The sequence below is a fragment of the Rana temporaria genome, chromosome 4, assembly GCF_905171775.1.
Source record: "Rana temporaria chromosome 4, aRanTem1.1, whole genome shotgun sequence".
NCBI lineage: Eukaryota > Metazoa > Chordata > Amphibia > Anura > Ranidae > Rana > Rana temporaria.
The window spans coordinates 406,835,149-406,862,644 of record NC_053492.1 but is presented as its reverse complement, the minus strand read 5'-3'; the positions used below and the strand labels follow the sequence as shown (position 1 = coordinate 406,862,644).

The 27,496-nt window shown below is 38.5% G+C and overlaps 1 protein-coding gene across 2 annotated transcripts in view; it reads right to left on the bottom strand.

Annotated features, from left to right (window-relative positions):
- The window catches only part of MEIS1 (Meis homeobox 1), a 198,299-nt gene that overhangs the window by 39,197 nt on the left and 131,606 nt on the right, over nt 1-27,496 (bottom strand). For both annotated transcript variants that reach the window (XM_040351252.1, XM_040351253.1), the window contains exon 9: nt 977-1,053. In XM_040351252.1, coding sequence (XP_040207186.1) covers nt 977-1,053 — 77 coding nt within the window. The remainder of the gene's footprint in view (nt 1-976; nt 1,054-27,496) is intronic.

Sequence of the window (27,496 nt, the reverse complement as noted above, 5' to 3'; positions counted from 1 at the left end):
AGTTCTTTATCATAACTAGAGACCAAGATCATAGAAACCTTGGCTGTCAATGGACGCATATGTCCAGCATGTGGGCATTAACGCCCACTCTCTTCACTGCTGCACATATGCATTATATAGGTTGCAAAAGGTTAAACCATCTTCAGATAATGATAAATGATAATGATAAAAATGTCAGTTCACAACATAGCCTCCCTCAGGTGTGAAAAAATGTCTAACTACGGATTGAGCTTGGTTTACCGCTATGCAAAATTACATTGTTAGTAATGGGCAGTTGGTGGACTAAACATACAGAAGCAGGCCATTGTCTGAGACAGGCTATATTAAGACCCCTTTCACACTAGGGCTGTGGCAGTGTTAGTGCTAAAGTGCTGCTCATTTTAGCAGTTTAAGCAGTGCTTTTTGGCCTAAAGGGGTTAAAGACTCCCATCTTGTGGCACTTCGGAAACGCTTTTTAGGTGCTTCAGAGGTGCTCCATATTCATTCCAATAGGTAGGGCATTTGGGGCGCGCTAAATACAGCACTCCCAAACAACCCCAAAAATGCTGCTTGTGAGACTTTTCGGAACGTTTAGCAGAGGCTATTTCCAGCGCTAAAGCTCCTGAAAACCACCCCAGTGTGAAAGGGGTTTTACTGCTGCAGGTCAAAAACAGCTTGGAATGTGATTTTATTTCCAAAGTATCCAAAACAGAAAGGTGACGCAGGTAAATATATTTTTACTTTGTATTTTAAAGATAAGATTTTGTGTTTGCTTAGAGTTCTCCTTTAAACCACAGTAGAATGCAGTCATATTGGAGCAAAAGTATTAAAATTCACATCACTGGAAACATTCTCTAGGCGGTATTACTTTTGCATCAGTAAACTACGAGGGAAAGTAGGCAATTACAGGGCGTGCCAGAGTAGCACAAATGATTAGCTGCAGGTTGCCAGAGGCTGGAGCGCTGATTGTACATAAACACTGAGTCAAATTACTCACCAATTGTTCACTTGAAGTATGGTGAGACCTGTGTCTTGTGCCAACTGTTTTTTCTGTTCTTCTGAAGGGTAGGGGTGCTGCAAGATAATAAAGGAACATATTTTCAGTCCGTGATTACATCTCTTTTGTTGCAAATAAAAATGCCAGCATGCAGTCAATAATTAAAAGCACAAAATACTTGAGGTGTGTCATTCTTTTATTAGTTGTATACTACATCATCTAATTATTAGGCCGCACAGACTTACTAATTATAAGAATTAACCAAGTGAAGAAACAGCTATTAGAAATCCTGCCTGTTCACTGATATTTAGTTTTATCTTCCACTGGCACACAGTAGGAGAGAAAAAAATCAAGGAAGTATCATGCCAACAGACAATCAGATAAGCCGCTGCTCGCAATAGCTCTAAATTTAATTTGCAATGTTCAAAATAAGAGAGCCGGAGATATAAAAAGTCCCTTTTGGAGTGGTGAACTGGATTCTCCACATTGACTCATCAACGAAATGCTGGGATTTTGAACACATGCCAACTTAAGGTCATTTAACTGCGTATTTTGCTTGACATTAACATAACTGTCTAAGTCTAATCATGAGACAAGAGGCCAAATGCTCTTATTCAAAAGGTTTTTTTTAATTAATGTTATGGTTAATTGAGGTTTAAGATTTCCTATGAGAACCTAAATGTTCTTTACTAAGAAGAATTACATCACGCTAAACGACTTATTAAAAGATGATAATTAACCGTTTTGAGGAAGCATTTTCAATATTCCTAGAGATCACAGCACTTTCAGTGACAGGGCTTGCAAGGAATTTTTTACAGATACAGTGTTCTGAAATGAACCCAATCAGATAATAAAGCAAAAACACAATTCCATTTACATCACAGCCCCAAAGCCGCAAAGCGTTTTCTTTGCAGGCCTTCTTCAGTATAATATGGTTGATGTGGAACAAGGAGCCCAAATCACAATACACATAGAAATGTAATCTGTGTGTGCAAAATGTTGACCCTACAGAATCCAGATAGTCAGATATTTCCAATTTTCAAGATCATTTTGGGAATTGCTATAATTTTGCCATATGGGCTAATTACTACATGCTAAAGGGCATCTATGACATTAAAATTGCTTAGAATTACACACAAAAGTTATCAGTAGAAAAGGAAGGGAGCCTACCGCATATGCACTGCAAAAGGCAGAGGTATCAAGGTTGCCCCAAGCACTGCTACAATCTCAGCAATCAAGGACAGACATCTTGCTATTTTTGTATAGACACCCTTATTTATAACTAATGCACCTTGTGGCTCTAGATACATGGGAGTGATGCCCTCATGGTCTATAACAAAATGTGTTATTCTGTACAGCCAAGCCTGTGTATCACAAACCCTTCCTTACTCCACAGCCATGTGAATGGCACACTTATCTCCTAATTCAACACAGGAAGCTGACATTTTTTATAAAACAGTGTTTATATAACTGCACAGGTTACTTTATGTGGTCAATAAATATATTTTCAATGGTCCTTCCTGCTAATTTCATGTAGTAACTGACGTCAAACAAGAAATACTATTTTTAAATTCCTATATCGTTGATTATTTTCTGTGCAACCAATCTTTATATCTATCGGCTTCCCCATACTAGCAGACTGCATTAGTTTCAGTGGTGTGACATAATTTTCTGATTTTGCAATTGCACTGTAAAGCTAGCCACATATCCTAATTTGCAGTCAACTACAAACACTTTTAATCATTAGGAATCGCAAATATGATCAAAAGTAATTGCCAAAGACCAAGCAATCTTCAGCTCTTGCATTGTATTGACCATCGAACTTTGGTTAAATAAACTGAGGCCTCGTACACACGACAGAGGAACTCGTCGTAAATGAAACGTTGTTTTCCTCGACGAGTTCCTTGTTAGGCTTGTCAAGAAACTTGTCAAGCTTTCTTTGCGTACACACTGTCAAGACAAAATCTCGTCGTTCTCAAATGCGGTGACGTACAACACGTACGACGGCACTATAAAGGGGAAGTTTGATTCCACTGGCGCCACCCTTGGGGCTGCTTTTGCTAATCTCATGTTATTGCGCGTTAAGTAAAAGTTTGGTGAGAGACGATTCGCGCTTTTCAGTCTGTTCCAGCGTGACGAATGTGCTATCTCCATTACAAACCCTACTTTTACCAAAGGCACGCTCCCATCTCATACTTTATTTTGAGCATGTGCGGGTTTTTAAGCATACACACGAACGTGTTTCTCGTCGAAAACCAGCCCAGCGAGGAACACGACTAGGAAATTGAGACTCCCGACGAGGAAAAATAGATCTTGTTCTTGTTTTTTCTCATCGAGTTCCACAACATTTTTTTCGATGAAAAACATACACACAACCGTTTTCTTCAGCAAAACAGCTCTGCCACCAAGTTTCTTGATGGATTCTGTCGAGGAAAACGGTCCTGTGTACAAGGCCTCAGTCAAAGCCGTCTCAAATATCATTGAATTAAAAAAAAGCAACAACAACTTTGTCAGAATGATCAGATTATTTTTAAGCAAATAATTTAAAACTGAATGGTCATATCAAAACTGGAACCAGCAGAGAATTCTACAGCATCAGGAAAAAAAATCTTCCATTAACAGCAAAGAGAAAAAAAATAAAAAATGAAGATATCAACAATAGTTTTTTAGGCCCCTTGGCTAGTTGGCTTCCTGGGATTTGTCCAGGCCAACTCCTGATACTTAACTTCCATTGCATATGAAACACAAATTTGTTAAAAATGTCCATGATACAGACCATGATGAAAAATAAAGACATTATGATTGTATGGCATTTACATAAGCTAACTTTTTAATCTTTGAGGAGTGTAACAGCAAAACAAACAAAAACGTTTACAATGGAACCAGGGCAGTGGAAAGGGCAGGAAAACTAATAAAAATAATAATGAAAGCATCGTAAGTGGTTGAAAGGATCTTGTTAAGAAACATCTCCTGATGGGCAAACGCCAAAAGGAAATGAGAAATAAGAAATTTTATCTGGAAGCATTTTAGCATGTGAACCTATACCCTTTCTAGCCAGCACCCAAAAGACAATAGTTCATTTATTTTGCTTCTGTCGTTTTTTAGAGAAAAAATTATGTGCTCTACTATGGATACACTCAAGAGTCAATATTGAATGTATAAACAGATTTTAACAAAGGGACATTACCGTGCATAGAACTATGTGTAAGATCTGCCAACAATAATACAGAGCTATTCAGGATATTGATATATATTTGAGAGTTTGCAGTACTGCTAAAAGCCAGCACCTGTGAATAGGCCATTTCTGTAGAAGAACATGCTGGTTAGGCTAGCTTTTAATACCATTAGCATTATTTGCTAAGTCGGATTAGACATGCCCTAACATTTCTTGCATGCCTGCCTGCTATACTCTGATCCATGTTTCACTGTATACAGTTCTGTTGTGTTTAAAAGCATTTCACTATTCTTCTGACTTATTGTACAATGCGGCCTTTAAGAGGTGTAAAGAATACCTCAGCCAAGGAAAAGCCAGCCTGATTTGCTTATTTTTACAAGAACACAATCACAATCTCTATGTAAGCATAGCTGCATTTCGGTGAGTGCTTATTTATTTTCCACACACAAGGCAAGCGTCGCTGCATGAGTCGTGAATTGTGAGTATTCACTGGTTTCATTCCACTATAAAATCATTCTTTAACTTGGGAATGCTATGTGCACACCATGCACACTCAGAGACACACATATACATAAACACACAACTAGAGTATAAATATGTAGGGAATATAAAAGTAAGAACAGTATATGAATGGCTACAAACAGGATAATGCTACTTCATGCCTTCTCCTTGTGCATCCAACACTACTGGCCACACTGGTTGACCTAGGAGCATATATGTCAATATCTTAATACTGCAGATTAAAAAGTGCTTCATGATTTTCTACATTTTCCTTCTCATAAAGCAAAGGTGGACAGGGACAACCCCTGAGTTCACCATTACTGCTTTCTAGGCAATAATAACAAAGTCTTCAAAGATATAAAGTACAGTGTTTTCAGAAACTCAATCAGTCATAATCTACCATCATAAACTTTTTAAAACTTTTCTGTGTCAACTGTACCATGAGTTCTATTAAAAGCTACTGCTTGTACCATCCATCTAAAGAGCCAACGTTCAGTCAAAAATTAACCACACCAGCATCATATCATTTGCCCCCCCCCCCCCCCCCCCTGTAGGGTCAGGATCCCACAACACAATAGGTTTCTTAGCACAATGGAATTCCCATCTATCATGATGTCACTCCCGTAGCCATTAGTAAACATATCCTTTTTTCTAATAACAGAATATATACATATAAATATATATATATACACATACACGCATAGACACACACACCAAAACAAACACAATGACATATATTCCACAGCATAAAAGACCTATGTCCTTATTTCACAGCAAGCACCACTCGTTACAAAGCCTGACATCTTAAATATTTATTCTCACCCATGCAGCAACCCTCTTTTTCTGGTGTTCCCACCCCATATTCCAAAGCAGGCCCCTTCACCTCTCCCTTTCCTATGGCTGTGTGGCTTTATATCTGTGCAATCATCTGGGTGGTGAAAGAAAGCTAAATGGTGACTTATTGTACATGATAGTGGTGGGGATCAGTGTACAAAGCATGGCACTGTAGATATAGTCATTGAGCAAATAATCCTGTACTCAGGTCACAAGACAAAAGATAGGGGCAGCATGCCTTCCTTGCCTGGGACAAGTGATAATCACGATGCTAAATTGTACTATGAGCCACCTTTGTTGAGTTGTGTATTACCAGTAGTTCATATCCCAATCACTGAAAAACACTGTAAATCTGAATGTACACATCAGGGATTACAGGGTTGTCCAATGGTCCCATCTTTTCATTCCCAATATAGACCACATTGTGTATGGTCATTTAAACTGTATTAATGCATAACTGCCCTTTCACTTATCATGATGACAGATTCAGTAACTACCCTCTCCAAAGGAGTGCAGTGCTTGCTTTGTTTTAAAAGTAAAATAGAACATATAAGTACTAAAAGATTTGTCCGCCTTTAATCAACCATCCACAGCTGACATGTTTAGCGAACAATGTAGTAGGTTAAATGCTCATTGATAATATCCTAGCAGATTCTCTTTGATACTGACCACAGATATAGCAACTTGACTGCATCAACCAAACTGAGTAGGTAGATGTTTCTTGCAAGACTTCCCTAAAACTACATACAGTATGACTAAAAGATCAGATTCTGCACTATCACCAGCACTAGACTGTGGAGGAGAAAAAACGTGTTACCAAACAAGGCAGGTTTGGTGTTATGGTGTAAACAGACTAACCATCCCCTTATTAGCTGACTGGACAGGGAATAATCTTCTATCTAGCCAAATGTAGCCAGAGTAGTTTGAAAATCGTCCACTATAATCTTTATTTACCACTACACAATTATCCGTATGCAAAATCTTGCACTTAGCATACAAACATTAAACCTATTCTCCCCCAAAAAAAGGCGCTTAAGAGGGGAGTGATATGATCACAATATATAAAACTTTGAATGGTGGCCAAAAAAAATTGTTGGATGAGAAGTGGTTAAATCTTAAAGGGGTTATTTACTGTTAGAGCAGTAAGGATGTAGAACTATCTTCCACAATTGGTGGTGTCAACAAACAGTGTAGATAAATTCAAAAACTTTTAGCTATGATTCTTAGTGTACAAGGATATGGAAAATGGTAGTAACATAAACACACACACTCAGGTTAAACTGGTTTCCTTTTTCAACATTACTAACTATGCAACTATGTAAATCTGTAGCTTGCACTTTAGGTTTCTTAAATTTCCCCACAAAGCAACTGCAAAAAGAATTTTTAGATCTACCACAAAATGCTTATTGGCAGCAGTACTTTTGTGAATGGCCATTGTAGACAGGGGCAAAGATTCAACATCAGCTCTGGTGTTGATGGGGCAAGAAGTACAGCAGTGGATGGGTTTTAAAACTGGCTTTACACCTATGCATTGCAGCAAATCGTGTTACTACAACAAGGCATATACCATGTTGCAGTGTAAATAATTTTGTATTGTACCCTTACGTACTTAAAGTGTTACTAAACCAACAACAGTAAAATCAGCCGGTTAATGAAGTAAAGCATGCTTGGTATACTCACTGTGGAACCTAAGGAGTTAATTAACTACATTGTGCAAAAAGGCTGTTTGTTACTGTCTTATCTGATCCTTCACTTCTTTTACTGTCCCCAATCTATCTGCTGATAGAATTTTTTTTTGGGAGGGTGCATGTGATCAGCATAGGGCCAATCATCACTGTTCTGACAGAGGGTAAGGGGTCATGCTGCCTCATAGGGCAGTCAGAGGTGAATGAAAACTCCTACAAGCTTTAACCAGTGTTCAGGAATGATTTAAGCCAAAAGACTGCTATATACTGCTGATGAGAAAAAGAATTTAGAAGTTTAGATTTAAGAAAATAATTGCATTCCCATGTTCTGTGTACTGTGTGAGACCGGATATAGTGAATGCATGGTCCTGGGTTTAGTAACACTTTAAAGAGGAGCTCCAGGCTCCCCCCAAAAAAATAAAAGGCAGCAGCTACAAATACTGCAGCTGCTGACTTCTAGTATATGGACACTTACCTGTCCAGAGATCCAGTGATGTCCTCATCCGAACAAGTTCTTCAATCAGCTTTGGGTGCAGGCGCCGTCATCTGAAGTAAGGGAAACAGGAAGCCTTGTGGCTTCACAGACAGTTTCCTACTGCACATGCAATAGTACCTGTGATATGTCCCAGAAGACTGCAGGGGTTAGCCGCATTGATCTGAGCCAGAAGTGGAAGCGGGTACCTGTCATCACCAGGTACCCACTCCCCCCCCCCAAAAAAGTGCCAAATATGGCAGTGCAATGGGGTGCAAACAAGCGGAACTTCCCCATTTGGGTGTAGCTCTGCTTTACGCAACATACCTTAAATGCACCTGTATTGCAGCACACCACAATACACATTGGGCCATGTACCACAACATGTGACAATGAAGCACTGCATCAGACTTTACACGTGCAAAGAGGGTCGTATGGAAACAAAACATGTTTAAAGAAAAAAGTAGTATTTAATTTCTAAACTCTTTACACTGTATCATGAGCATATGAAGTAAAAAAAAGAGAGAGAGACTGTGATCTTGCTTTAAGTAATTGGAGCAAACTGTGTTGAATGTCATAAAAAGGCAATAATTGCTAGTCTGCCTCGAGCCTTTGAAAATGAGGACTTAATGTTTTTTATGCTATATTCAATTGTTCAGCATTCTTTCCAAGATACCAGGCCTGACAAATTAGGTATCACATTAATTTAACCACTATATAATGATAAAAAAATAACAAAACACCAAAACCGTTTAAAAAAAAAAATTGCACACAGTACTCTGTTGTATTAAACATTTTCCCAAACTATACAATGGCATATTCAAGTCATCTGATCTTTTCTTTTTTTAGCATATTTACTGGCTTACTGCAGCAGAAACTTTCAATTTCATGAAAAATCTATAATTGCCATAATCACATGAAAGCCATGACTTCATGCAGATAATCCTCCTCAGCCAATGGTCCATAATGACACAGACCTTTTAACTGAAACTTAATATGTTTAAAATACTTAAATACTTTCCATCCCTCTTAAAAAAGAGAGTTTTGGGAGTTATGTGTTCTTTTTTTTTTTTTTTAAGGAGGGGGAGAAAGGTGGTCTGAGGAGAAAAAAGTGGGGTGATTAAGATGTTATCTCCACGTATGGCTAAGACATGATGGGACAAGATAGCACCACCATACCATAGGCTAACTTGAAAGAAAATTCAAGTTCAATTACTAGTGTTAAAGGGGTAAGGACAGAGGAGAAAAGTATAATGAAAATAACTGACAAAAAGATCATTTGTCCTGATTAGTATCATATGACAGAGCTGCCAGTTAATACTCTACAATGCAGCTAAGCCAGTGTAGTATACAAGCTAGCTGTAAAATAGTAAATATATAGTTTACATATGGTTTGTTTTCATGTAGACGCTGTCTACTTAAGCTTTCCTGGGAATTTAGTGATGAGATAGTCATATTGGAATTTCTGTCAAGATCTAGTCCACAATAAACCCAAAAATATGATATGGACCTTACCTCTCCTGCTGCACATTCCATTAAGTAAAATAAAAGAATGAATAGAGAAACCAGTAAATGAGAGTGATATCCCCGTGTTACGAATGGGATAGAAAGAACAGGGAACTTAAGCCGGCTATAGACAGTTCGAATCTCGGTCAGTTCAGCAGGACCCGGCAGAGATTAGAACCATGTATGGGCAGGCTGAATGTGCCCAAGTTGATCGATCAATCAACTTGGGCACAATCAGCCTTCCGGTTTTACATGCGATTATTGCTAGCGGCTGTTATAACACAATCACTGTGTTTACCTGTGGTTACATGAAAGAAAATGGCTCAGTCCATGGCCGGGATTAGCTGCAATCTAAAGTGAGATCTTGCCACCAGACACTCAGAGAGATAAAAAAAAAAAAAAAAAGCTGGTAGATGCTTCTACATGCTGTTATATACCTAAAAAAAATCAAAAGCATTTTTTTGGTGGTTTGATTCTTTAAGATTCTTAACTAGCTAAACAAAATCACTAAACTGGGACACAACATTAACCATCATACCATTGAAAAATGTTATTTCTTCAAAGGCACGGCTAAGTACACATATAACCTGGAAGGTGTATGCTTTTTGTGATCTATTTTTGTGACTTTCCATACCCTAGTAAATTTTCAAACTAACATTTATACAAAGATTCATACACAAATTCTCATCAGTGCATTTAGTTACTCAATTGATAAATATCGTTCAAAAGTACTTAAAAAGTTTGCATTTAACATTTGGTTATGGAGTGAATGGACTTTTTTGAATAAAAACCACATTCACTGTTAGAAATGTATTTAAGATTTTTTTTCCATCCAGCTATTTTGAATTATTTTGGCACTGCGGTCAAAAATGAATGCTGATTTGACCCCACTAACCATTAGATAATCAAATAAACATTCTACAAATAATTATTGTGGAACAAAATTCTACTAATATATAGCCAACTTTATCTGTGGGACACAACAGGTTGAGGATCAAACTTTTCTAACTTGGACAGTGGCTACCCTAACAAAGAAAGGTCTTCTGACTCTAGAGGTCTTGGTTACTCTACAGCAGGGATATGCAATTAGCGGACCTCCAGCTGTTGCAGAACTACAATTCACATGAGGTATAGCAAGACTCTGACAACCACAAGCATGACACCCAGAGGCAGAGGCATGATAGGACTTGTAGTTTTGCAACAGCTGGAGGTCCGCTAATTGCATATCCCTGCTCTACGGGAAAGGTTTTAAGTAAATGCAGCCTGCTTGGATGGATCTAGACAAAATGCAAACCTATGTTTTTGTTTTTTATTCTGGATGGAAGGAAATTTGGATAAAAATTTTAATATTACTAAATTCTATTGCTCTGACCAAAACTCATGTGTGAAGTTCTCATTTAAAGTGTATAGGTAATAAAACAAATAACAGAAAGTACTTGTTCCATTTTGAAGATTCCACTGCCTCCTCTTTCAAATCCCAGATATGTGACAATGAAGTGAATGGAAATCTACCAATGTGGGAGAAAATCTGACTTTTCACAGGTGTCCCCACTACAAGCATTTCCCCTCACCTCCTGTTCCAGTGGCTGGAATAAGGGGTAAGGGGAAATGTCCTCATTTGGATGAATCTTTCCAATGGGGGCAAAACAGCAATGAGAACTCTAACCTTTCCCCACTGTATCCAAAACTGAACACAGCAATTTTTGGTTTGATTTCTGCTTTAAGGCATAACATGTAAATACAACCCTGAGCACATCTATCTTATAAACACTTCTTGTGAGGCCTCATACCTACAGATATACAACTGCTCCATTTCACAAAACAAATGAAATAAACCTATTGATAAAATCACTTCTAAAGTGAGGAAATCTGTCTATCCTTTGCAAACAACAAGTTGAGACTTCTGCCTGGTTGTCTCCATTAGCCTTGTACCATTATCTCTTAAAAGCTTAATTATTTGCAAACAATTGATCAAGAAAGGAATATGAGAAAGGATATTGTGGGACCTAGGGAGAACTACAATGCATTAGCAGAGCAAACAAAATTACCTTTAGTTCTCACAAAAGAAATTAATGATTGGGACTGTGTATAAGGCAGAGCAGTAGTTGTAATGGTTCCTCAGGAGTGCTCTCTATTTGATCTCTGCTAACACCTAAAGAATGAGTGAAAGCCATAAAACAGAGATTATGTATGAGAAAGCTGACCCCCTTTCCCAGAATCAATGCTGCACATGCCTTGGATTTAAAAGAATAAATGGTTGGCTTCCTGTCTGTTGTCTTACTATGTAGGCAATTTTCTGTATTTTTCAAAACCCCATTGGCTCCTTTCTCCTCTTTGCATGTTTTTAGAAATCAATGCAGCATAACTGAAGTATCCATTTATCTATATTACTTTTTACCTTATTATTACACCTTTGGCTGTATCTTAGAGGATTTTTTCACTATGGATATTATGAACAAAGTGCTGACAATCCCACACACTTTCAGTATCTCACAAAAGTGAGTACACTCCTCACATTTTGTAAAAATGTTATTATACCTTTTTATGTGAGAACACTGTGCTGCAGCTCAGTTTCAGGGTCTTGACAATCTTCTTATAGCCTAGGCCATGGGTCTTCAAACTACGGCCCTCCAGTTGTTCAGGAACTACAATTCCCATCATGCCTAGTCATGTCTGTGAATGTCAGTGTGTTACAATGCCTTATGGGATGTGTAGTTCTACAACAGCTGGTGGGCTGTAGTTTGAGGATCCCTGGCCTAGGCCATCTTTATGTAGAACAACAATTCTTTTCAGATCCTCAGAGAGTTCTTTGCCATGAGGTGCCATGTTGAACTTTCAGTGACCAGAATGAGAGAGTGAGAGTGATAACACCAAATTTAATATACCTGCTCCCAATTTACACCCGAGACCTTGTAACACTAATGAGTCACATTACACCAGGGAGGGAAAATGGCTAATTGGGTCCAATTTGGACATTTTCTCTTAGGGGTGTACTCACTTTTGTTGCCAGCGGATTAAACATTATTGGCTGTGTGTTGAGTTATTTTGAGGGGACAGAAAATGTACACTGTTACACAAGCTGTATACTCACTACTTTACAATGTAGCAAAGTGTAATTTCTTCAGTGTTGTCACATAAAAATATATAATAAAATATTTACAAAAATGTGAGGGGTGTACTCACTTTTGTGAGATACTGTAAGTAACACTCTGTGGTTCAAAAAAATAATGAGTATGTGGTTCCTTTCTCCCTGGTATTAAGTACACGTTCCACAGCCCCCTGTGTATAACACGCAGGCACAGTTTACCCTCTATTTTCAGGGTAAAAAAGTGAGTGTTATACGCCAATAAATACAGTATGTTGTAAATTTTTAACTACAATTGTTTATGCGTAGCTATGACAGTTTGTTCATATAGCTATAACTATAGTATATCATCCATGCCTTTTGGACCATTAAAAAGACAATAGCTTCCCTTGAAACCATAATAGTGGAATGTCCCATAGTTCACCAAATGTGGAAACTCCAGAATGGCAGACACAGCACACAGTTGTGAATCACAATATCAATTATAATAGGTGAGTTATGAAGATTTTAGTAAAGTGTAAAAACGATTTCTTTTTTAAAATATTCCTTAAACCAAAGAAAAAGATTCTTCACTTGTAGCGAAAGAGCTGCGACTTAACACTGGAATTAGCAGGCATTTCTCTATGGTTAAAAATAGCCATCTCTCTATAAACAGAAGGTACACAGCACAGAACCATCCATTTCTTCAGGCTCACTGGACACCTGCCCTTAGAACCTTACAATCTAATTTTAGTGCCAGAGCAGCAGTGACTTGTCCGAGATCACAAGGGAGCTCTTACTGTAAACATGGCTTACTTAAAACTGCTAGTTACAAAAAAATAAGAATAAATATATTTGTTTTATTTCTTGGCCTTGCAAATTATGTTCAGGTTTAACAACATGGCAAATGAGTACAAAGCACAGTCAGGCATATATAAATTCAAAACCATAGGTAATATGATTATATCAAATGCTATATTTGGCTTAAATCCAATGTATGTTTTTTGGGCTATTTTTTGCAGCTGAAAGGAATAAACCCCAAGGTTGTTAATAATAGCAAAGATGCTGTAAAGCACAAGAGAGCCTAGAAAATCTTGAAAATTTTGCTTTAAGCACCATACAATTGGACTAATATATTTTGCTATCATATGAAAATATACAGTTAAGAAAGAATCAAAACAAGTATTTTCATATTATTTTTACACATTTACAGTTAAGCATGTATAACATGTTTGCTTGTTGGTAGAGAATGATTTACATTGGTATAGTTTTATCCAGTGGCATAGCTAAAGATGGTCCTGGTGCAAGTTTGGACCACCCCTGGGCACCCCCTTTACAGTCTTTAAGGGATGTTCCCCATGCATGGGGTCCTGTGTGTAGCCTTGGATTGAAATCACGGCACAGTATTACCTGCCTATAGTGTGCGTGTCTTCCCTGTGCCTGTGAGTTTCCTCTGTTTACCTTGGTTTCCTCCCACACTCTAAAGACATGCTGGTAGGTTAACTGGCTCCTGTTTACATTGTCCCTAATATATATATATATATATATATATATATATATATATATATATATATATATATATATATATATAAATAAAAATGAGAGTCAGGGACCTTAGTTTGTAAGCTCCTTGAGGGCAGGGACTGATGTGAACGTGCAAAATACTGTACGTGTAAAGTGTAAATTAGCCAAGCTATATAAGCACCTGTTATAAATAAAAATAAATAAATAGTACAAAACTTGAAAATGTGAAGCTTTAAAGTTAACATTATTACAAAATTTCTACAGAGAAAGTAAAATCTTAAAAGCAGAAAAGCATATGCATTTGGAAAAGAACAAGTCCACAAAAATCATGGCTACCACAATGTATGAATAATATTGAAATAACTTATATAAGATGCACCATATTTTACCTTGTACCATGCACTGTCATAATATTACTTCAACTTTGAGCTTAGAAAATTAACCATACTGATACATTTAATTTAGATATAATTTTAAACTTATCTTATCATTCTTATCTTTTTAAATAGCGTCTCTTTAGGTGCTACCTAAAGTTGGCCATGGGCTTTGGTATATTATGTATGACTGACAATTAGGTAGGGGTGATTTTAGCAACCACTTTATCTGTTAGCACATGACCCCTGTGTGAACAGACCACCAGTGGCAACTAGCAACATTTGTAAAGTAATGGGTAGCATCGGCAAACACCAGGATTGTGAAATAAGGTGAAAATGTCAGTTAAAGCGGAGTTTCATTCAAAAGTGGAACTTCCGTTTATCAGTCTCCCCCCCTTCCGGTGCCACATTTGGCATCTTTCTGGGTGGAGGGGGTAACCGGTACCTGTTTTTGACAGGTACCGTTCCCCACTTCTGGCAGACGGGGCCGCGGCTCTGTCTCTTGGAAGTGCGGCCCCCTCCTCCTTCCTCTGCCGCTAGACCAATTAGAAAGCGCAGCGTGCTTTGCTCATGCGCAGTAGAAAACCGTCTGTGAAGCCAAAAGGCTTTACTGCCGGGTTCTCTTACTGGGAATGGCGGCGGCTGCACACGACAGAAAATCCGAAGATCGGCTGGGGTGCTGACATCATGGGCTCCCTGGACAGGTAAGTGTCCTAATATTAAAAGTCAGCAGCTGCAGTATTTGTAGTTGCTGACTTTAATTTTTTGTGGGGGGGGGGGGGGCTGGACCTCCTCTTTAAGTATACTTGAAAACATACAGGACATATGCCAAATATCTCACAGGTGGAAAATAAGTGAAAAAGATGAGCTTGTTCTTTTAATTACCAGTCGCCATCACACCATCCTGCCAACATTTTGGATGAGTAAGCAGCCTTTTTCACCCAGAGTTATATTTTCTCATAATTTTAACTTTTATTTTTGGAAGAAATGGATATGATAATGAACCTGCATGCCGTAAACTTTATTATGCTGGTGAATTTGGTTCCATAAAGACCTTTGGTATTGTTTTTAATTGTACCTCCTAAAATCAACATAGAGGTGACTACTTCATAACCACCTTTCAAAGGAGTAAAAACTTTCTTGTGGGTAACTATATTCTGGACAATATGTGTAATATAGAATTAATATAGAACCATTTAAACAACAAGAGAAAGGGGTTTTTAGTAAATAGCACACAGGCCTATTTTGCCTTGTAGTCGTCAATAGAATAAAAATAAACAAATTATTCACTATTTATTAAGGGCACATATTTTTTTATTTTCCTTCTAGAAAAATGTTTTATTAGCCAACTACTCCTCCCTTCTATAAGGTTAGACAGTAGTACAAGTAATGACAATAACAAAATAAAACAAGGCCACAGTAGAGGCAGATGGAAAATGTCCAGCTTTTTATATCTTAATAAACTGCCTTGTCCAAATGTTCTCCTTTCATCAGATTTTCCACCACTGGCAGCCTATACGGATGCCAGGACAGTGATACAGGCGTTATCTTATCTGCTCTGGTAACCACGTATCAAAAACATTCTCTCCCTCATTGACATGCCCCCGTGACAGCGTTTTGTAATGGACGAAGGAAATTTGAAAATAATCTTACACAGAGCTTACTAAGAAGATAACAAAAGTGTAAACAAGTTCTGTCTCAGACCTCATCCTCCATAATTTGACATTAAATTGTCTCTCTTTTAAAAAGCGCTTAAAGCTGAACTCCTGGCAGGTAAACACAAATTTTTAATTCATGGTTGAGAACTGTTTTGTCTGTCAAAGAAGTTGTTATTCTATATTGCTAGACATCTAGAAAAGTTCGGCACTCAACCTCCACTGCCTCAACTGTAAAGCTTTTTGATGTGCACACCCACATCCTTCTGACTGAACAATGGAGGGACAGCAGGAGGGTGATAAGTCATCAACTCTGACTCTGCTTCTGCTCTGTCCTACTGTCAGCATGTTCACTGTAGAAGAGCATGACTGTCTGCTAGTATTGACCCTGCCTCTAATAGAGATAGTATTGCTGTACAGGGACTGATATTGAGACACATACAGGTATTTACACAGTCTGCATTTACAGGCACATAGGACATTTCTATCCATCAGGCCTCATACACACAACTGTTTTCCTCGACAGAATCCATCAAGAAACTTGGTGGCAGAGCTTTCTTTGTCGAGGAATAGGGTCATGTGTATGTTTTTCATCGAGAAAACTGTTGTGGAACTCGATGAGAAAAAAAGAGAAACACGTTCGTGTGTATGCTTAGAAACCCGCACATGCTCAGAAGTGTGGCGCCAGTGGAATCAAACTTCCCCTTTATAGTTTTACGTCACCACGTTTGAGAACAACGAGATTTTGTCTTGACAGTGTGTACGCAAGATTCTCGACAAGCCTAACAAGGAACCCGTTGAGGAAAACCATGTTTCATTCACGACGAGTTCCCCGGTCGTGTGTACGAGGCCTAAGAAGTGCTAACATACCAACTTTTTAAGTGATATTCACTGGCTTGTACTCATAGACGTGCGCACAGGGGGTGCCAGGTGTGCCTGGGCACACTGTAATCACCCTGTGCTTGGCAGATTCCCTCTGTTGCCTGGTTGCAGAGGAAAGGACTGGGGAATCTCTGTCCTCCGTCCCTTTCTCTGTCTCAAAAGTGAAACATCAGGAGTCTGTTTAGACATTGATATTTCACCAAAGCCCCCCAATGGGGCTCCTAAAAAAATTAAAAAAAAAAAACAAAAGTAAAAAAATTAATAATAAAAGCAATATAAAAAAATAATCTACTGACACCAATCTCTGCCCTTCTGACATCGTCCACTGCTCTACTGACATCGTCCACTGCTCTACCAACACTGTACATTGCCCTACTGCTCTATATTAACACACATACATGTGTGTGTGAGCTTTGGGGTGCACACCTTACTGCAATAGGCTGCGCACACCCATGCTTGTACTGTGTTACCCTTATAGGCTTAGGTAGTTTGCATTAGTTCCAATGTAGCTTCTTTTCATGAGGAGTCTGTAGACACAGCTGCCTTCATTTGTCCACAGCCAATTCATGCAACAAGAATTGTGACCATGGGTATAGAACATGACAGCTATACAGAGGTTTCTTCTAATATTTAATTAATAATGTGCTAACTGCACACTGGGTAATTTAATATAAGAAGAGGTCAACAATGCCACTCCAGTGGTACTGATCCTAGAACAATAATGCGATAAAAGGGTAATTCATCTTATTATTATAATACCAACATGGTAAAGTGAACTTTTTTTTTAAACTGTGTGGCATGGCCTTAAATTAACACTTCAAGAATCAATGGGCAAGAGTGTAAGGACTTTACTGTGTGAACACCATGGTAACTTCTACACTTGTTATTCTGTAAATGAAACAGAGGCTAATGAGGTCACTAAATGTAGCCAATTACATCCTATTATCTATCTTTTCTTATAATCATAGGGAAGTGAATATGTAGTCAAGAACTAGATTATACAGTTCTGTCCATTTTTTCAACCTCTCCTCAATATAATGTTGGTTGCCATCACAGATCAGAATATACGCTACTACATTATAACAAGAACACCTTTTTTACTAGTCACACCTGTTCCACCAACACATCTAGAAGAGGAGGAATGACCTCATATGAAGTGGCTTCATGTTGTGTTTGTCTTTTTCATTGCTTTGATATCATAAGGCTAGTTTTTAAAGTGTTTTTGCTCCTAGTATATTTTCACACTTAGATTATGGTACTTCTGTTACTGTGAAGAACACCTGTTCTTTTCTGAAAATTGTCCATTCTGTTTTACACAGTATCAGCTGTTGGAGGCCTGGGAAAAAATGGACATTGTTATGTCTCATGAATGGGTGTGGAGGTGCTGGAAAGGAAAGGAAGTTGTGGGGAGTGAGCAAAGCATTGCTAGATAACCATTCTGCTGTGGCTGATGTAATGTTTGTGTTGCACGATATCTTTAAAAGTGTATATTTTAATGAATGGTTAAAAAGAAGAAAGGACTGAAGGAAAAAAATCTAAGTATGCAGTTATAAACAAGGAAACCAACTGTCTTGTTTTCTTTGTTACTTTGGTATTCAAAAGAAAATTTTTACAAAAAGCATAGCCATATGCATATAACCTGTGTAAAAGTGCCATTGTTTCATGACTGTTCCCCTTATGCTGCATACACACAACTGTTTTTCATGACGAGAAAAATGCAATTTTTTAAATTGGTCTTGAGAAACGATCGTGTGTAGGCTCCAGTGCATTTTTCTCGACGAGAAAAATGGGCGTTAAAAATTTAGAACTTGCTTTGTTTTTTCTCTTCGTTTTTCACGTCGTTCTATTTCAGGTCATGAAAAACGATCGTGTGTAGGCTTTAACGAGGGGGAAAAAAACGTGCATGCTCAGAAGCAAGTTATGAGATGGGAGCGCTCGTTCTGGTAAAACTAGCGTTCGGAATGGAGATAGCACATTCGTCAAGCTGTAACAGACTGAAAAGCACGAAGACTGAAAAGCGTGAATCATCTCTCACCAAACTTTTACTAACACAAAATCAGCAAAAGCAGCCCAAAGGGTGGCACCATTAGAATGGAACTTCCCCTTTATATTGCCGTCGTACGTGTTGTCAAATGTGTTGTACGTCACCGCGCTTTGCTGGAGCATTTTTTTCACGATTGTGTGTATGCAAGGCAGGCATGAGAGGAATCACGTCGAGAAAAACATTGTTTTTTTTCAATGACATGAATAACGGTCGTGTGAACATGGAATTATTCATTCTAGCCATCTCCTTGCTATTATGGATATATATGCACCAAATATATGTAATTTGGTTATTGCCAAGCTCAGCTGCAGCCAAATCTGTGGACAATATGGTCACACTTTTTACAAACACTGCATGGTTACATTGGAACTCCATTAGGGTTTTGAGATATGCCTTAATGTAGGAAACATCTGTCAACAAAAGTCTAAGGCTAACACCATTCCAATATTTTCTTAGAATTCCAGAGGCCAGAACAGCTGCTAATTACTGTGTACATGCCTCAAAAGGATAAATGATAGCAGGTTATCAAACTAAAATGTACTTAGTTAATCTTACCTCAAAAAAAGCTGAACTGTTCACTGGTAACAGTAATAGTGTTTAAGTGTATCAACTAGAAACTTTGCGGCACTAAAAATATTTATATAGTTATGTCCACTCAAAATGAATTGGTTTGTTGTTTTTTCTGCATCCTCTGGCTTCTAAATTTTTCTTTCACAAGTTCTACATAAGACAGACGCATTGATGGTTGCCTTTGCCTAAACAGCCAACTGGTGTACCAGGATCACCATTCCAAGTAGTAGCCATACCAGTAAGTTTAAGAATCAGCTAGTCTGGCGGAGCCTGGAGAGACTACTCTAAAGCCGACCATAGACATAAGAGATTTTCATTCCTGCAACTGCGGGCACTGTTGAGGGGGGAACCCCTCCCGCGGAGACATTAGGGTAGATTTACTAAAACTGGAGAGTGCAAAATCTGGTGCAGCTCTGCATAGAAACCAATCAGCTTCCAGGTTTTATTGTCAAAGCTTAATTGAACAAGCTTACGTTAGAAGGTGTTTGGTTTCTATGCACAGCTGCACCAATTTTTGCACTATCCAGTTTTAGTAAATCAACCCCTTTGTGTTCCCCTAGCAGACAGGCTGGTTGTACCCAAGTTGTTCGATCAATCAACTTGGGTACATTCAGCCTACCCATACATGGTTTGAATCTCGGCCGGTTTGAATCTCAGCTCTAAAGTCAGGTAAGTATCTAAGGGTTTTCAAGATCTAAGGTCAGGTAAGTATCTGAAGGCTCTAAGGTCTAAAGGCTGGCGAGTATTTGAGGGCTCTATGGTCTATTTTTTTAGGCAGCATGCAGTATGAAGAGAGGAAGCAGGGAAATTTAATCCCAATGTCCACTTTTAAGTTATACAGTTGAGTGGCCAGAGATTCTAGCATTAAATTACAGCCCTTATGAAAATAGGGTCTGTTTAAGAAATAAAAAGCCAAGGGAGACTCAACAAATCACTAAAATGTTTCAGCAGGCTTGTCCTTTATTAAAAGATACGTAAAATCCTTCAGATGTAAGTTACTGTTCTATTATATATACAATCAAGGCAGTGGAATCAAGTAAATTTCATTCACCTGTCTCAACAAAATCTGTCCTTATCACAATAGTCTATAGTTCTCATATCTATTAAAAATAAAACATAAATATTATTCATTATTTTATTTCAATTTCCTGAATTAGACTTGCTGCTTCAGTGAATGCTTTTTTGTCCCTGAGTGAATATTATCAAAGATGCACTTTGTGCTAGTCATTTGCATTACAAAAGCAGGGCATCGCGTAGTCTTAGAACATAGCCTGAATTTATAGTAGCTCAGTCCTGTATCTTTATAAATACTTGAATGTAAACTAGGCTTTTCTTAGCTGTGAAATCACTCAGTGGAGCATTGCATTTTCAAATGTCTACACAGTTACTGAGACCTTGCTCTGTGTGTTTACACCATAAGAAATGCATACATTCATCAAGGCTCCTGCTACAGGAAATCATTTATAAATAACCATTTAACAATTCAATTTTAAATGATAAATAAAATAATTTGGATGGTAATGTGAAGAATACAGGAACATTGACACTGTAGTGTACCACATCCTCATAAAATGCACAAAAGTTGAATCGGTTCAGGTGAAAAACTGCAACAGCTGCAAATCATGGAAGGAATGAAATTGCCCTTTTTTTCAGGGTGGGGAAGGGTTAAAGCCCCGTGCAAGATTTTACTGCTGCGTGTGTTCTCGTTGGGGAGACTCACTCTCAGAACTAAAAGAGGTTCTAACCTTTCTTTACTGGAAAAAAAGCTTTGGCTGCAGCTTCACTTTAACAATGAAAGGCAGGTGTTCTGCATGCAAACAGACACATTGAAAACAATGCAATATATTTTTAACCTCCTGCCAAGACATATGTGTGGCAGCAGGGTAGGTGGGCCTTTACTAAACCCAAAGCAGTAAAATCAGTCTGTATGTGCAGTAAAGCATGCTTGTTACACTCACTGTGGAACCTAAGGGGTTAATCCTCTGCATTGTGTTGAAAGGCTGTCTTGTCTGTTCCTCCCCTTCTTCTACTGACCCAAACCATCTCTGGATAGAACAGAGGCTAGGGGACAAGCTGCACAGGCTCAGTTTGGTGTGCATTGCTATTCTGCAGTTTCTTGGGAAGTTGCATGTGATCATCATAGGGCCAATCAGCACTATCCAGGTCAGGGGTCCTGAAGCCTTATAGGAAAGTCAGAGCAGAATGAGAACTCCTTCTACAAGCTTTAACCAGACACTGATAGAAGTCACAAGACTGCTATATACTGTTGAGGAGAAGAGGTATTTAGCACTTTATATTTATTAAAACTATTGCATTTCTATGTTTTGCGGTTATTCTGACAGTGTGCTCACTGTGCGCTCCCAACACACTGACACCAGAACCTCCCGCTCACAGTTTACAGTCAGAAATCAGTGGGAGGGGCTCCTGATCCTTTTAACAGCCAGTTACAGTGGTCACATGAACAGAAACTTCATCTCTCATTGTTGTTCAGAACTACTTTTAATATTTGATACTCACTTTAACACTCTCAGTTATCTTTCTACTTTAGAAGGTTGCTAATCTCCACTGAGCAAGTTTAATATGTACAACAGAGAGCTGCACTTCCGGCTCCCCGTTGCATCTGAGCGTTGTCTTAAAATGGCACCAGTGTTGTTCGGTGTTGTGTCTCTGCTCCCCCTTTCCCCCCAATCACCCCCTACCCCACACTGCTGTAGCATTCACAAAGTGATGACACTTGTGTTATGCTTCGTGATTGGCACAGAAAGTGAGGGAGGTAGAAGCACAACAACAATGGAATCGGTGATGTTCATGGAAGCCGTTCTAATGCAGCTGGCAGAATAAAGTGTGGCTCCATGCTCTACATATCAGAATTGCTCATCTCAGCTTAGAGATCGTCTGTAGTAAAAATATAAACAGTGTTAATGTGAGTATTACAGATTCAAATTTTAAAATCATAAAAACATCTGTGCCTGGAATTGGTCTTTAAAGTGGTTGTAAAGGCAGAAGGTTTTGTATCTTAATGCATTGTATACTTTGAGATAAAAAAAACTTCTGTGTGCAGCAGCCCCCATCAGCCCAAACTAATAATTACCTGACCCCATCTAGATCCAGCAATGTTGCAGGAGTGTCTCGGCTGCCCATAGACTCCCCTCCTCATTGGCTGAGACAGCAACACAGCGCCATTGGCTCCCACTGCTGTCAATAAAGGTCAGTCAACCAATAAGGAGAGAGAGGGGGAAGGGACAAACCGTGGCTCCATGTCTGAATGGACACACAGAGCTGTGGCTCAGCTCAGTTCCACCATAGCAAGCTGCTTGCTGTGGGGGCACTCAACAGGAGGGAGAGGCCAGGAGCGCCGAAGTGGGACCGGAGAAGTGGAGGATCGGGGCTGCTCTGTGCAAATCCACTACACAGGGGAGGTAAGTATAACATATTTGTTATTTTTAACTAGAAAAAAACAAGACTTTAGCATCACTTTAAGTGTGCTTGATGTGCTAACCTTGCTTGATTTTCTAGATACAGCAATCTGATTATATCCGGAATGCTGCATTATGAATGGCCTTACATATTTAGTCTTTCATGTAGGGCAGTTTGTTTCTTCCCACAATGGTTTATAGGTGAAACTATTTTCAAAAGAAAAAAAAAATTCTACTGTGTAACACTTAGACATCCAGAACACAGCCACAAGCTGACGCTTTATTCAAACTAGTATGGCCTTGTTTTATTTTATGTTACCCTAAAGCTACTTGTAAAAACAGCAAGCATGAAGGAATAACTAGAATATCATAGAAAACTGATGACTTCATAAGCAGGTCATGTCAAAGCTCATTTATGCTGACTGCTGCAAAGAAGAGTACGCAAAAATTGATATCTCGTTTTTCTACCTATATGTTAAATCATTGTGAACCAGATGTAGAACATGTAATGCCTGAATTATAAATTCATGTTGGTTCTAAAACTCAAGTTCAGAAAAAAGGGATAGGAAAAACAAAATGTTACAGTTGTCACCCAGACTGGTATAAAGGGTAACTCTTCCAAAGGAGATACCTGTTCTAGTAACAAAAGGCCAAGAGGCTACTCCCTTTGCTTTGTAGAGATCTACTCTCACTTCCTGCTGTGTCTCCTGGGTAGGAAATGAAGGTAAACTTCCCAAGTGGACACAGACAGAAAAAATAAACTGACAGGGGTTTTAACTCTTCCCTGCTTTATCCAAGACCAAAATATAGGTTATATACATACACTTTAATCATTTGTTAATGAAAGAGATTTTAACATGAGCTGTTGAGAGAGGTAATGATTGGTGACATGGTTCCTCAGCTTTCCAATCTAAAGTTATAGCGGGCTCACATGTCCATCCAATCATGCTGTGACCTAGGCAGATAATGTAATCCAGGGGTGTCCAAACTTTTGATCTTACTTGGCCACTTCCTGAGTCTTGGGCCACACGTAAAATACACAAAAAATAAGGATAGCCGATAAGCAAAAGTTGGGCAGATCACACGTTAACAATCATTGATAGCGATAACGTACCACATACATTGTCTTAAACAGTGTAAACGTATATATGCAGAAAGCATCTGATGGTACATCAGATCAGGGTAAAAAAAATTAATAACTACATTATAATCTAATGAGAGGTGTGTAGTATGATCATAAACATTGTCAGACAGAGTAGGAAAAGGTAGGATTGTCTGATAGTAGGTATTTCTAGATAGAAAAAGATAGGCTTTTAGCTGAGTAGGTCTCTGGACCCATAGACTTTGGGGTGCGATTTAAGATAATGTATAAGGAACCATTTCCATCCAAAGGCCAGTTAATTTTGTCTTTCAGGTAGTTGTTGGACATACCTGTACAGCCAAAGTTTGCAAGATGGTATTACTATTATTTGTTATTATTATTTAATTTAATTTTCTTTTATTATAAAAGTAAAAGAGGGCAACATAAAACTAGTGTGATATTTGACACTGTTTTGGATAAACTAACACATTCATATCTTGTTAGCATTTCCCAATGAATTCTCAAAGTACTCATCAGATATTTAGGTTCTAATTTTGCCCTTCATGTGCTTCATCCTTGAAAATAGTTGCTCACACATATAGGTGCTGCCGAAAACTGATGACATTATTAAGACTTGATTGTGAAGAGTGGGATAGTTGTCTTTGGGAAGATAAAATGTATAAAAGTCCAGTAAAGACACACTGACAATTTTTTCTTTGGCTGCATTGGCTCGCTAAGTGTAAATGCATTGTTACAAAAAAATTACAAAGAAAATTAACATTTTTAAGTAAGTTTACAATTCTGCGTTGGGTTGCATTCATTGCTATCTTGGTAGGACACCCCTGGTGTAATCACTCCAATGCTAGCTATGAACACAAAGAACCCTTTCGTGCGGTGTCTGGGCTGATTGATAAAACCCAATAGATTCCTCCATCCACACCTTGCAGCATGGATGAAGGAATCTACCTTGCCAGAGGGACCTGCAGCTACTAAACAACCAAACAGTGACTGCATCTGATTGGATGGATTTACTGTTCAGCCAGCAATTGTCCACCCAACTCCTTCGAAAAAAGGCACCTTCAGCTTCCTGCCTTTCATACAACTTGTTCATGAAGTGGTATGTATGGTATTTCCAGCGTTAGTATGCAGGTACGATGGGGTTGATTTACTAAAGGCAAATATACTGTGCACTTTGCAAAGTGCAGTTGTCCTCTGCAAGAGCCGTTGTTCCAGAGCTTATTAAATGAGCAGAAGCTCTGCTGACTTACATCATCCAATCAAGCTAAAGCAAAAAATGCTGTTGTTTTATATTTTTCCTTGTGATTGGGTATTCTTTATAAGTGAAGCTTTACCTCATTTACTAAGCTCAGGTGCAACTGCACTTGCAGAGTACAACTGCCCTTTGCAAGGTGCACAGTCTATTTGCCCTTAGTAAATCAACCCCATAGTGTTTCTTTAACACACAAGTCAGCATATTTAACTTTCCAGCAAGTCAACCAGCAATGATCATCTAGTATGCTGTTAACTCTTAAGTACATCAGCTATCTTTACCCCCCAAAAAAATTCCCTTCAGGAATGAGATAGGGAATCACAATTACATTTATTAAACAGCGCACACTTCTCAACAAAATAAGTGGTACATAATTTCCAGTGTTAATTCTCCCACTTAAATACAGTTATAGTGTAGCTTCATCTCATTATAGCTCATTGTCCCCAGTAGACGGTTGAATTTAAGGAGGACGCGGACTGTTCCACACCTGCTGCTCAGGTTGCTATGTGATGATGGCTGAATACAAACAGCAGATTTGAGCTTGCTGGACTGCAACTGATGAGCCTAGGCTAATTCAGAGGTGATTATGTAGTTTACTGGACCACTAAACCTCTTTAAGCTTGTAATTACTGCCTATTTGAGTAAAGAACATTCAAAAGCAATTCGCTTGTATCGTGCCTGCCACAGCTGGAAGCTGCCTGCCAGCATTCAGAGGGGACATTCAAATCTACAGGGACCAAGGATTCAAGCACAGCTAGCAGGTATTAACATCAGCTGCCAAGTGTTTTCACATTCCTTCTCACCTTTCACCATCAAGTACACGGTTAACCCCTTGACAATTTCAAACAGAAGGGCATGGTTGCTGCAAAAGCCGGACAAACGTGCTCAATGTTTACCCCATGCCATAAAGTGCAGGGAGGATAAAAAGTAACTCCAGGCAACAAGTGAACAGCCATTTCTATCCAGGAACCAATCCAACTGTGCTAAGATTAGACACTTTTGATCATTCCTTAGTTCAAATGTTTATATCGTTTGGAAATTATAGCAAAAAAAATCTCTCTTCCAACTTTCCTGACCCTGTTTCCACACTCCTTCTAATTTGGAATGTTTGCTTTCTTTTTGCTTTCTTTTTGTTTCACTCTCCTTAGTATAACATAATGTAAAATCCAACAAAAAAAAGCAGAGCCCTTTCATTGTGCCTACAACAACAGGATTGGGAACTCAAGATCATAGATCCTGTAACCAGCATTTCCACAGGATGTGACTGCAATTTTCTTTTTACAATTTGCTTTGCCCTCCAAACACATACCCTCCTCCTGAGGAAGTCCTAAAGCTCTGTAATCAGCAGGGAGGAGGTTGTGTCAGTCTAGAGAGGCCACTGCTTATACACAGATAATAGGAGTTGTAGCTGGAAGGAGATAGGCTGCTTTAGGTGACCTGGAGCTCCTTTACAAGCAAATCAATCAGTAAGAATTTGCACACTAATGTTTTTATGCACTTTGAAAAGATTTACAACATATAATGTGAACATTTTTACTGGCCTCTAAGTTTTTGCATGTTTGGGCGAGGCGAAGAACAAAATGGGCAAAAATAAAAATTCATCTAACAGGACAGTCAGCTATATAAGATAATTCCCAGGGTAAAATGTAAGCCTCATACACACGATCGGATATCTGATGGAATCTAATCCGATGGATTTTTTCGTCGGATATCCGATGAAGCTGACGTGCTGAGAAAAATTAAGTTCAATGCTTCCGAGCATGCATCGACTTAATTCTGAGCATGTGTGAATTTTTGACTGATGGGGCCCACACACGATCGGTTTGTCCATCGGTCTGTTTTCATCAGACAAACCGATCGTGTGTACAGGGATTTGGAGGCATTTAAAAGATGCGTCCAGTGAGTCAGTTTAACAGCAAAAGGTTAACGTATAACCTTTAAAAAGTTCGAAAAAATAGAACTACTGATTTCAGTCGAAGTAAGACCACAAGCTGACCAGCTGACGATAAAAAATATACAATAATAATACAATATACCGTATGATATATTTGTAAATCATAGTTTTGAAAAAGTTGTCTACCAGTTTTTCCACGGCATCACATTACTACGGTAGACATGACATAATGTTAAATATTTATTTAGCTAGTCCAAGGTGCATAGCACGTCCTGGATCTAGTTTTGCTATAAACCAGTTTTCAATCAGAAGGATAAAGAAGTTATTGTCGAGTCTTTGCATTTTCTAGTTTATTTAGGTGTTTTTATGAATGTGTGCATGCATTAAAAAGTTGTTTTTTTGTTTTGTTTTTTTGGGTGTGCAATAATTTAAGAAGGTGCACTGCAGGCCTATGAATTCCATGGGTTCTAAGGCATGGTGTGGCTATACAAGTGCTTCAGTGTGATTCCGTCAAAAGTGTCATCAATATGAATTCTGATACATAAATAGTACTGCTATGGCATATAGCAGAAT